The sequence below is a fragment of the Megalops cyprinoides genome, chromosome 19, assembly GCF_013368585.1.
Source record: "Megalops cyprinoides isolate fMegCyp1 chromosome 19, fMegCyp1.pri, whole genome shotgun sequence".
NCBI classification, from domain to species: Eukaryota; Metazoa; Chordata; class Actinopteri; order Elopiformes; family Megalopidae; genus Megalops; species Megalops cyprinoides.
Window position 1 is genome coordinate 21,189,349 of NC_050601.1, and position 12,855 is coordinate 21,202,203.

At 43.2% G+C, this 12,855-nt stretch overlaps 1 protein-coding gene across 1 annotated transcript in view; it reads left to right on the forward strand.

Annotated features, from left to right (window-relative positions):
* LOC118794974 (netrin-1-like) overlaps positions 1–12,855 on the forward strand; it is a 50,314-nt gene that overhangs the window by 26,399 nt on the left and 11,060 nt on the right. The window contains exons 2-4 of the mRNA XM_036553284.1: positions 1,646–1,834; positions 6,961–7,110; positions 10,355–10,408. Of these exons, the coding sequence (XP_036409177.1) occupies positions 1,646–1,834; positions 6,961–7,110; positions 10,355–10,408 (393 nt within the window). The remainder of the gene's footprint in view (positions 1–1,645; positions 1,835–6,960; positions 7,111–10,354; positions 10,409–12,855) is intronic.

Below are 12,855 nucleotides of genomic sequence, written 5' to 3' on the forward strand. Positions count from 1 at the left end.
AGATGGAGAGAAAAGAGCAGCATTCGTTTGCACAGATCACTGAAACCTGAGCATTCAAAGGCACCCAAACCATCCGTTTTAATAAGCCATTGTTTCTCAGTGAAATATTTGAACAAATGCAGTGATGTCAGTTGAAAAAATACACTGCTTTGCTGTGATGCATTTAAAGTATGTTTTAATTACAGCGCTCTTTCACACGGCAATCTTGGGGCAATTATTTCAGCCCAGACGGGTGAGATGGAAAGAAAGCAATGACACGGCAAACACGAGACAACAGCACCAAATTAAATTTCCCACTTCGGTTTACATTTCAGGTGATATTTCATAATGAAAATAGCCATATGCTATCAGATGCTTTAGGTGGTCTATTCTCAAACTGACAAATTGAACATACAGTAACAAAGTTACATAAACTAAAGCTCTTAAGTGCATTTTGCATTCTGTGTGAAAAAGAAACCAAGGGAAACTGTCTGTACCACCCTTTTAGACATATGCCTTGTAAAGACCATTGACTTTCCTGCTTGGTATGCACAAACAAAACATTTTATTTGGAGTTCATCTTGTAATGGTGTGGATTTGTTCCAGAGAATCTTAGTAACACAACCTCCCACCAGTAGATGTATTTAAAAAGAAAATTATAACTAGATGAACTGTTGATTATTATTCAACAAAATACCAAATATCCCAAGTACAAATCTGAACATTCTGGCTCTATTGGGTGAGTCTGAAAAGATAATCATTTTATATTTTTAATGTTGAAAAATAACCACACAAAGTAATAATATGGTGCTGTCAGAGTTATGATTGTTTTCCAACATCACACCCCCTGTAGACATCTTGTGTAAAGGTTTTTCAGAATCAGGAGATTCCGGACAGGTGTCTAACAGGTTTAATTATGTGTGTGAATGTGCAAAACTCTCATTCATTACACCCAGCAGTAGCAGTGTGACTGATCGGGAACTAATTCATTCCCATTCACAATTCTGTGTTCCACGCCTGTGCTCTACACGTTATGCTTCTTGGAATGTCTTCAAGAACATGTGGCAAGGGTAATGATTAGAGCACTGGGATTGACAGTTCTGGAGGTTGTGTGTTCAAATCCAGAGAGGAACACACCTAATGTATCTAGGTGCAGGACATTTTATTTCCTGCTGAGATAGGAAATTAAAATCCTATTCTAGCTATTGCTATTTGCTTTGGGTACAGTCGTCTGTCTAGAATATAAATGTGGTAACATAGTTAGTAATGTCTGGAGTTCAGACAGTAATACCACAGATATTCTATTATGACCAGATATTCAGCTCCAGCATACTTTCTGTCTTCTGACAAGGAGGTTCTGGTTGGTCTGCATTCCTGTGCATTGGTAGTGATGTCTTGCTTTAGACCATGCTCCTTCAGGGACAATCGTAATGAGCCAGCCAATCAGAACACTTGTAGTGTCAACAATGGTCAAAGAAAAATGTTTAGTGTGGAATGCACAGAGCTGGCTGTGTGGTCTGTGTGTTAAGAATCTGTGGTGGAAGATTCTAACCGGCCCTTGTGTTGAGAATACATGGTGGAAGATTCTGAGAATATGAGGACAGTGGCTGATGAGATGGAGGCAGTAAGGGTGGTCTGTGTGTGTGTTTCCTGTGTCTCCCCACAGCCTGCCACTGCAACCTGCACGCCCGGCGCTGCCGCTTCAACATGGAGCTGTACAAGCTGTCCGGGAGGAAGAGCGGCGGCGTCTGCCTCAACTGCCGCCACAACACGGCCGGCCGCCACTGCCACTACTGCAAGGAGGGCTACTACCGGGACATGTCCAAACCCATCTCCCACAGGAAGGCCTGCAAAGGTAGGGCGTAACCCCCACCCCTAATCCCCCCCCTCCAACCCCCCCACCCCACCTCCCAGGACCCTGCAACCGCCCTGCCCCCACCCACTCTCCCTACCACTAATTCCATGCAGCAACCGAATCTCCACCTTATTCAAGGGGAGGTTGAAAAAGAGTAATTTTAGCATGAGCTTGGAGTCACTGTAATGGGTTGGATAAATGGTGAGTCACTGCCAGCTCATTTAGTATGAAATATGTGGGAAGTCTGTGCTTGCCTCTTGCCGCTAAGTGAATGAGACTAGATGAATGGTGGGAAACAGCGGAAAGAGCAGCGGAAAGAGAGGAACAGCAGGTCAGTGGAGTGGTTCTCTCCTGCGTCCGTCAGGCCTTGGAGAGGGGTGTGGGATCTCCTCACGGAATGATTCAGACAGATAGTGACAGCGAGCCTTCGTGACGAAAGACAAGAGAAGCAAGGAGACCTCTGACTAACATCCTCAGCCATATCGCATGCTGAGCTCTCATCGGACTCTGCTGGCTCTGCAGACTGACCGCGCGGCCGGGGGTTTGCCACTGCATGGACCGCACATGACATTAACCATCATGCTCCATGCCTGCGGAACCCTCTGTGTGTGGGCGTTTAACATTCCATTCCATCTCATACAAACAAGACTTGATTCTTTTAGTGGTCATGCCTCATGCTCAAGCTTTTTTTTTTTGAGGCTGAAAGAGAACTAGGGGTTGAGTGATGCATTTTGTCTGAGGGGATTATTGCCTGTGAGTCAAGCCAATAGGAGGCAGGCCTTTATAATCAATCACTTTATTGGAAGTCATTTGGTTGAAATAGAGAATTCCACCAGAGCGCAGTGGTTTCACAATGAACTGTGCCAGAGATCTTGAGGGATTCGTTCTGAACGCTGAACTTGGATCTGTGTGCCAGACAAGGGTGTGCAAACTAGTACAACCTCCATGGATCAGAATAAACTGCATCCAGCCCCCATCATCAGTGCATTCTATATCAATGACATGTCTGAAGTATTCAGTTAGGTTTGAAAGATACAAACCAAACCATTCTCTTGAGATTCAATATGGAATCAACACTCTCGTCCCAGTGGCACCCCCTAGCAATCCCCTTCTTTGTAATAAGACAAACAAGTAACTGACCCTACCCAAAATGCATCACTTAAAATTCCAGTATAAGATACAAAAACGTGAGGAGTTGTGGGTGGGCATTTGTGGGCCCTGTGACGCCGGCCCTGACCCTGCCTGAATGCTGAGAAATCTGCCGTGCCTCCTTCACCTGCTCTGACAGCCTCCTGCATGTGTGTGTGTGCTTCTCTGCATCTCGCTCCTCTGCTCTCTTCGCCTCTCTGTGTCTGTTCTGGAGGATTAGATGGGTGTGCGCACCCCGGAAACGCTCGTCCATAGCTCAGGTCCTGAAACGCAGTGTAACGCTCTTACCTTTAGAGAAAACATCCCCTTTCCAGGAATGTCAGTGCCCATTTATCTCCATTTTTTCTTCCACACCACAGTTCTACCCTGCACTAAAGTGAACTTCAAAAAACCATGTTCATCATCATCATCATCATCCTCACCATCTCCATCAATGACCTAACATGAGAGGGCCGCTTTGTGCGCCTCTTTCAGGATCCTTTGCACCTTGCCAAATGCAAACAAGAGCGGAAATCGCACCAGGCCCCCTGAAAGAGCCCAGACATTCATTCACCCCAGCTAGCCAAGCATTGTGTGGGGACCTGCATAGCTCCTCGCTGCAGTCATGGTTTTAACGTTATTGTTCTGAGGAGGGGTAGGTTGCAGAAAGAGACACAGTCCGGTGCCCAGAGCCACTGTATGCCAACAGGCAATCAGAGCCTGGAACGGTACCATAACAGCGCGTATCCGACGGCACGCGAAAGGGACCCCCTCCCTTCCCCCATTTTAATCCTGCATCGCCTCACGCTGAAACAAGGAGCTCAAACGCCACTGAACGTTACCGGCAAAACCGGCAGCCTGCCTAATCACTTTCCGTAAATCGCGTCCCGAAAGGTGCCAGAGTTAAGACGCATCGTAACTCTACACCGAAGGCTCACTGCGGCGCTCGGTTACATTCAAGCTGAGGCACAGCAAGGCATCTGCTGCCGTTACTGAAAGGTGACAAACGACGTGAAGCACGAAGCCCCTCCAGGGCCAGTTTAAACATTTTCCTAAAGCGTATTGGCTCGGCAGATCGGGGGGAGGAATGGAGGCATGCACAGGTTTTTGTGTCATGACTCCTCTCCTTGCAGTGAGTTAAAGGCACGCATTTTTAAAATGTTATGATCCATCGTGTCGGAAACCAGAAATGTTCTGTCGCGAGTTTTTCTCAATGGTTCCCATGAGTTCTGCATTCATCATTCATTTTCGCGCGCTGAAATTGAGTCCGACCGCGTTTCTCTCGAGTGGCAAACGCGGCGTTCTTTGACGTTAATCGAGCTCTTTATTGCTCAGCAGTGCCAACAATCTCTGCCTAGGGATTTTGGATAGAAAGTCAAGCACATAAATACAGCTTGGAGGGTTTTATCCTTTAAACAGAACCCCTGAAAATCCTCTATTTCGTGTAGGAGTTGGGGAAAAGCGCAGAGGAAAAACCCTGAGGTTTACACGGAAGCTGAAATGTGTCTGCGAGCTGTGTGGAATGTTTGATGTTTTATTTCCTAGATTTACAGCTTCATTCCATGGCAACGGAAGGCTAAATGGCCTACGGAGGACCCCCGCCCATTCAGATAGTTCGCTTTCTCCTTTTCCTCCATAAACTCCACCGTAAACCTGTCCGGGGGATCAGACACTGCACGGCTCAGAGGCAGCGCTGGGGCCGGGAAGCCCTTTGCTTCTCTGATCTCCCCCATTGGTTCCATCAGCAAATAAGCGTTTATGTTTGCCCATAGCCAGTGAGGTTCATGCCCTGGATGACGTCAGGTGGTCACTGGTTCACGTCTGTTGGCAGATGTTGCTGTCCTGCCCTTGAAGAGGTGCACTAGCCCCCCTGCTTCAAGTATTACTTGGGTGATTTGGAACATGGCCAATTAAAAATTAAAAATTCTCAGCGTTACTAGGTGGGCAGTAGTTGGTTGATCAGGCAGAGAGGACAGAAATGAACAGTTGTGGTGTTCAGCTAGTTTGGACCCATCCGGACTTCACAACACCACCTTAAGGAAAAATAAGAGAAGCCATCAATTTGGAAGAGTGCAAAGCATAGTGTTTTCCATTAGTTAACCACTTCAGTCCCACCCTGCATGATGAGGCGATTTGTCATTGCTTTAGCAGATAATTCTTAAAAGAGTATAATTTGAAATTGAGAAAAATAACAGCTGGAGCCTCTCTGTTTTAATGGCATTGCATGTTTAAGAGATCGCTTGGTCTTCTCCCTGGGCATATGTTTTGCATTGTCACAGTAGGGCTTTATTAACCACAATAACTTATTCTGGTTACGGGGTTTAAAAACATTGTTTTTTTTCATGACCTCATTGTTTTCCTTTTTTTATTTTTTAGAGGGCCTGGTTTATGAGACTGCTTTCAATTTTGCATGTCAAGTTTTTTTTGTGTATTTTCATTTTCATGAAATGGCCAGAGAGAGTGTTGTAGGGGAATCTTTTAAGGAAAAATATATATGTTTATGTGATGCACATAACCATGGGAACAAGGCATGAATTAGTACATTGCATATTAAAATTAATGATCAGTGAAAATCACACATATAACAGGCAGTCTCAAAAAGCTGTTTTTTTTTGCCGTGTTTTCAAATAAGCCATTCTGCTTCAGATTGGCTGGGTGTGTAAGGAATGGCTAAGAGAATGCCACCTGTATCGGTGCACACTCGCTTGTGTTGGGACCTCTTCCAACTGACAAATTAATCTGCAGGTAGCCCTAATGGGGGAGCAGGGTTCAAACTTCAAACGTAAGCTTTATAGTATATCTGTGGCAGAGCGAAAAAATATCTCAGGTTTTTAATGCGCAATATTTCTGACAAAGAGCTCAAACATGTTCATTTGAAATGTGTTCCACACTCGTAGTAATGGGAAACATTATTCAGTCTTTATTTGAGTGTCCTCCTGCCAAGATTGTTCACATGTGAAATCCAGTCTGGGCCGATTAGCTGCTATCCCCGGCATCTTGTGGCATTCTGGAAAGCACAGAGGCCTTACACAAAGCTGAACGGTCAAAGCACAGAAGCATTACGCAAAACCAGACGGTCAAAACAGAGTACTCACTTAAACTCTAAAAATGCAAACGCGGAGAGCCGACCGCAACTGTAAATACATTCTTCTGACCACGCAGAATAGTTCTTGTTATGAAACTGTGGATCAGTGCAGTCCTACATACAATAACCCAGCATATGAAAGGGCTTCCAGGGAGCCCCAAACCATTATGCTCTCTGTTCCATATGACAAAACCTCACAGTATAAGCCATGTACAATCAGACTAAATTGCATAACTCAATTAGGTCGGCGCGGATTGTGAGTGACAAGTGAGAAGAAGCAGAGGTTCACTGGAGACAGAAGGTCTAATTTGGTTTGGCCCTGGGACCCAGAGCTCTCTGGTGCCTGACAGGGTCTTCTGGAGCACATAGATCATTAATTAAATGACTCAACACCTCCACGTCTATGGTACACACCTCTCCAGCTGGGGGGAAATGCAACCTTTGCTGCAGAGGTTCTGTCTTATTGGAAGAGGAGAGATATTGAAAGATGAGAGAGGGAGCTGTTTCTAATTAGGGTGTGAAATGAACTATTGTGTTGGGTGCTTTAACAGTGGGTGAAATCAGCACGTACTGAATGAGTTGGGGTGCTTTTACTGCAGGTTACCCTGGGCTGAACCAGGGTCAGTGGATTTAAGGGGCAATGAGTCCTGCTCCCCCCCGGCCTTCTCAACTGTCCTCTCCCAGACCCTCTCTCCACTGTGACCTGCACAGCTTTTGTGTATCTATGCTCCCTGTGCTTTGTGTGTATATATATGTGTGTGTGTGTATGCGTGCATGCAGTGTGTGCGAGCGTGCAGTGTGTGTGTGTGTGTGTGTGTGTGTGTGTGTGTGTGTGTGTGTGTGTGTGTGTGTGTGCGTGCGCGCATTCTGATGCCCGCTCTGTCTCACCTCTTCTCTTGTCTGTTCCTCACAGCCTGTGACTGCCATCCCGTGGGCGCCGCGGGCAAAACCTGTAACCAAACCACGGGCCAATGTCCCTGTAAAGATGGCGTGACTGGTATCACATGCAACCGCTGCGCTAAAGGCTACCAGCAGAGCCGATCTCCCATTGCCCCCTGCATAAGTACGTGGATCAGCCTTTCTCACCTCAGCCCCTGCTAACCCTGACCCCACCCCAACCCCCGCCCCCCGATAGCTCAAGTCATGTTTCCACCGAGCTCCTCTCCATGCCTATCCATGTCCCAACAAAATATCCTAAACATCCATTATTTTAACACCCACTGATTTAGTACAAACCTGTGGAAGAACTGCAGTCATATTTCTTTTTCATTGCACATTGTTTCTAAGATTTACATTTACAAAATGTAGAAATATAAAATAAATATAAAATCTAACAAAAAATAACATTGCTAAACTAAGTTTAATTTTAGGTAGGTTGACAGTCACTAAATGGGGAGGCTGGGTTCAGGCCAATGATATATTCATTGGCATATCTACAGGCAGCAGACTTCAGCCTTTAGTGATAAATGCCAGCAGCCAAAGGAGGCAGGCTGAGCTGTGGCTGTCTCTAACTGAAAGGGAGCTGCCATCGCTAGTGAAGATAGCAATGATAAACATAATCCTAAATCCTCATTCACTGGACAGTTTTACAAACAGTGTGCACTTTTTTTATCAGTACCTTTGCCAATTAAATCGGGCTTGGACACCCAGCAGAACTATCATAAAAGGCATGTTTCTGATACCTTCAGGCTTATATTCAAGAGGTTAAATTAAGCCCATAAAACCCGCTGGAATCAGTTTCTTCCACCAATTCAATGGAAAACACAAAACAATCTGTCACACAGTTGCTACATAGTATGTTTTCAGTTTAATGTCTTAATGTCAAATTTTGTCATATTAAACCCATTGCCAAGTTTAGTTTTATAAATGAGGTAGATGTTCCTCTGCTTCACATTAGGGTTCTGCACTTATGTCAGAAACATATGTGTTGTCCATATAAATGCTGTTCCTTTGCATTTAAAACTGATAGCATGAGCATGCCAATAATTTCCTTTAAAAGGTATTTAGTTCTGAAGATATCTAACTGTTGCTCTTGTGCACTGTTTTGTAGAAAAAGGTAACTAGAAGTCAAAAAGTAGCGAACAAGCTATGAGCTATGAGACATGAGCAAGACAATAATCTCAAGATTTCCCAACAGAAGTTAATTAGCTCTGTATCAAGCGTTGCTGTAATGTTATACACGTGGAAAATACTGCCCACACAAGAAAAACTAAGCCCACACAAGGAGAATGGAATTTGTTGCTATTATTATTGCTACTATTATTATTGATCTACATGGCAGATGCTCTCGTTCAGAGAAGCTTACAAGGCTAACACAGTATGACACATATTATAATATGGCTGTTATTAACCAGCCATTATAGTGAACAGCAGATTTCTGCTTTTTCCACAGGGAATAGATTAAATGGTATGCCGTGTGCTTTCCCCTGCCTAGTGGTGAACCCAAACACACAGCAGAGAATTGGCATTGTTTTTCCAGTTACATTAACACAAATGTTACTTTGAATGCTACTTAAAACTTAAACATAGCTCAGACTGCTTACTCAGTGTACCTGTCCTCAGTTGTGGTATAGGTTAGTATTGTGACATCTTATGCAGAACCCTAATATCTTACACTGCAGACTGCCGTACATCCATGAGAGTTAAGCATGAAACACAAGCTGCAGATATAATCTGGCTCACATATTCCAGTCCTAATTTGTTATCAGGTTTTACCCATAACTCATCACCAGTACATTAAATTTAATTTATCTTAAAGGGAAAAAACTGGAAATACTGCAACCACAGCCAAGAAGCAACTTCTCTTTTGCCATAAACAAACATTTTTCTGAACTGTGATACATCACAAAATTCTGTGAAGGCAAACATAAAACCAAATCTACCTCTAAAATTATTATCAGAGGATCTCGACCTTTACGTATCTATGTGAGGAGTGACAAATAATCATTACGAGAACACATTGGTTAATGCCTCACTTGCACCTATTTAATATATCCTGTCCAGCATCTTAGTAGCTACCTGTATTATGATCCTAGAAATGTTTACTTGATGGTGCACCTGCAGTGCCACTAAAAGCATAAAAATGTATTATCTGCCCCTATCTGCACAAATTTAGGGTAGGGTTTTCAACTAATTGAATCAACTAAAGTTGATTAGTTGTTTGATTAATAGTTTTATGTCCTAACTCAATAAATTCAAAGCTGTACTGATTGGACTGCACAAATCAGCTGAATAAGTCAAGAAACATATTTAATTTTATCTGTTTTTTCTCTACCACATACATGCCTCCAGCACATTTTTTCACAAATGACATACAGCAGTTAACTGCTTAAAAATTTTAAATCGAGATCAGCACAGGGGGTATTCCAGGACCAGGACTGAGAAACAGCTCAAACAGTAATGTGACAAATGGAATACTTAAAATGATATCATATTTCATCATCTTTATGGTGAAACCAGTCAAAACACAGCATATGCTCAGCAGGTGACTACTTCCATCATCTTGACAATGCTGTAATACATCATAATGCATTTTTTTCTGACACAAGGCAGCAATTTGTTGGAAGACTTGATTCTGTCTTTTTTCCCCTTTGAACAGACCCCTGTTCTATGCATGGCCTAGCTGGTAGTCTTTCCTTTATGTGTCTTTCTGTGTATCCACTGCTTTGACCTGCCATGACCTCTTACCCCTTCATAATTTCTCACGGTTGTGTGTCATTGCCCTGCGCTACACAGCACACAGCTTGTGCGTTCCTCTGCCAAAGATGTACAAGGCGTTTCTACCATTAACCGTTCTGCTGTTCTGGAGATGAGAGGAGCTACCCCCGTTGCATGGCTTCCTTACATGTCTCCTTCCTGCCAATGCGACAGGCAAAGGGGCTGAAAGAATCAAGTCTTTGGGCATGAGCTGAATCACTCTGTAGATATAAGATATACTATGATGAGCAGCAGCTTCATGGTGGTGGATACTTCTGCCACAGAAACCAACCTCACTCCTCAGACAGTGCTGCTGCTTCTAAGATAATGTCTAAAAATCACCCCCCCTGCCCGCTTTTATCATCCAACCTTCATCAAAGACCACACCTGAGGCAGGTGGATTGAGGAGCTGCAACACTCATGCATGGTCATGAAATAAACTCATCATTGCAAAGAAGTGAAATTACACAATTATGTATAAAATTATGCCTTTTATATTTGTTTTGTTGCAAACATATACAGCTGTCGATCATGCTTTATCTTGAAGTTTGCAAAAATGTCATATTTAACTTAATTATATATTTGCTGTTTGACGTTTTCCCTCAATTCAGAGATTCCTGTTGCCTCCCCGACAACTGCTGTGAGCAGCACAGAGGAACCAGCAGGTGAGCATGACACACCGTAGTGTTACAGACAGGTAGGCCCGGCACACTGCAGTCTGACAAACAGGAAGTCCCATCTCACTGTAGTCTGACAGACAGGAAGTCCCAGCACACAGCATTTTAACAGAAAGGAAGTTCCATCGCACTCTTCTTTTTTTGACACAAATAACCATACAGTACCATACAGAAAGATGTTTTGTGCAAACAAAAACAAAACACAAAACCAAAAAATAACACACATAACAAGAGGACATAACTGTACAGCAATGCATAACATTTTTGACGTACTGTATAAAAGAATTTCAATGCATTTTTAGGATATTATCAAGGTAAAATACAATACATCTTAAGGTCTTAATACACTGTATGATGGTTTCGAATTATTAAATTTCATTTTTATGAATATTTAATTTTGGTAGAGGAATAAATAAATTTATAGTGTATTGTACATCAGATTGAGGATGAGAGTAATGAAATCGGGATCACAGTTATACCTCTGCAGAGTTTGTTTTTTGCTGAAATGTTTAAATCTGTCCACAAAATCATTGTATAAATACAATTGCATGTTAGTTGCATGGTAAACATTAATAATAATTTTAATTTTTGTTTTTTATTAGGATGTGACCTAATGTTACAGGCCTCTTAGTGACAGGAAGTCCTGGCACACAATAGTTGTACAGACAGGAAGTTCCAGTGTACTTATACAGCTCACTGTAATCTTACAGACAGGAAATCTCAGTGCACTGCAATCTTAGGGGCAGGACGTCTCAGCTCACTCTTACAGCAGCTATATGACACATCAGGGCTCACATCTGGATTACCAACAACCAAAGAACTGGGAAGATTGAGAAAGTATTTCCTCAATGGATCAGAGAGATTGGGGGAAAGAAAGAATTGATATGAATTTGAATTGTTACGAAAAACACTAACTTTAAAAAAGGAAATTATGGAATCTCACTTGGCTGAAACTGTACACCTTCGGTGAAAATTGAACCGTGCTACTTAGCAGGATAGGAGCAGCTTTAAACCGTATGTTATACACATTTGTTTATGAAACATTCCAGACTGTTGATTACAATGGCATGTCTACTATGGTGAGAATTGTTCTGGGCTGCATCTGCCTTTCTGCTCACACCCAAGGCCCTGTTGTCAGCTGTTCCAGAGATACTGTACATCACAAAATATTCTCCTACCTCAGGCCCTGTCTGCTACTGAACACAGAAACTCAGATCCCAAACCTACAGTCTTACAATTCAGTTGTGCCAGGTCTCTTTGGCTGAGTCTATTGATCCTTAACTACTCGTCCCACTAGTTTGTCTGACAAACACAGCGTGGTGCCCGAGCAACCGTTCCTTCTTCTGATAAGGGATCTGATTAGTGGCCTCAGCGTGAACTGAAACGGGCAATACTTCATATTCATAATGTTACAATTATTTCCACCATTGTAAACTGCGCAGGTAATAACTTCACGTACAGGTCATACACAAAAGAGAATCACCTTTTAGATATAATAAAAGGGAGCAAGTGATTATTTTAAAATTCTTGTAACCATAAAATGAGATATATTTCATTTCTCAAAGAGATGGTGCGCTTCTATTCTGTTTGTTTTCTGCTCTGTGGCATGCACACGGAAGCGCTCAATATGCTATCCCTGTAAATGCATGTGCATAAAATAAGCAGGGTGCTGATAAAGGTCAGTTGTGATATAAGCCTCCTCTGCTGTAGCTTCACATAAACTCCCAGGATAAATATAAATGTGCCTTAAAGGCAAAGGCCAAATGTAAGATAAGTTGAGCAAGCTTTAGAGTACAAAGTTACCCAAGATGGAGGTCCTCCTCCCACTGATGAAGTAGAGTTACGTTTTTATGCCACGGAAGACTTGTCAACATCACTTAATCTCTAGTTCCATGTAACGTCTTCGACGCAGTTATCCTTTGGCAAGCGGTATCCGACACATGATGACTTTTATTGGACACAGCGCTCTGCTCTTAAAACTGAAGGGGGTAAACATCCGGCATGTTCTTAGGTGTTGTACACTGTAGACTAATTAGAAGTTTGAGTTCTTCTGAAGATTGAAACGTATAGAGACAGATGGATTTTAGATACAGCCATTGGCCTGCATTGAGCTCCGTGAATTCAGATGCTGCTGTCAGACCACCCAGGTGTGCAATTTAGCAAATATATTACAGCATTTTAAAGAGGCCATTAAAACCCGGCTCGGGATGAATGGCTATTTCGAAAGATATGATCTCACCGCGCAGGCCACCTAATTGCAAACGGATGAAGTCTTCCTACTCCCCGTGTCCTTCACTGTCAATGTACTGTGGCGCCTGGACCGAGACCAGAGGAGCGAGCGAGGCGCGAGTCCGCTCGGCAAGGCGCACAGCTGTGTGGCAGGTGCCCGGGGAAGGAAATTAATTTGTCCTCGGCGCGCGGTTCCCCCGACCACA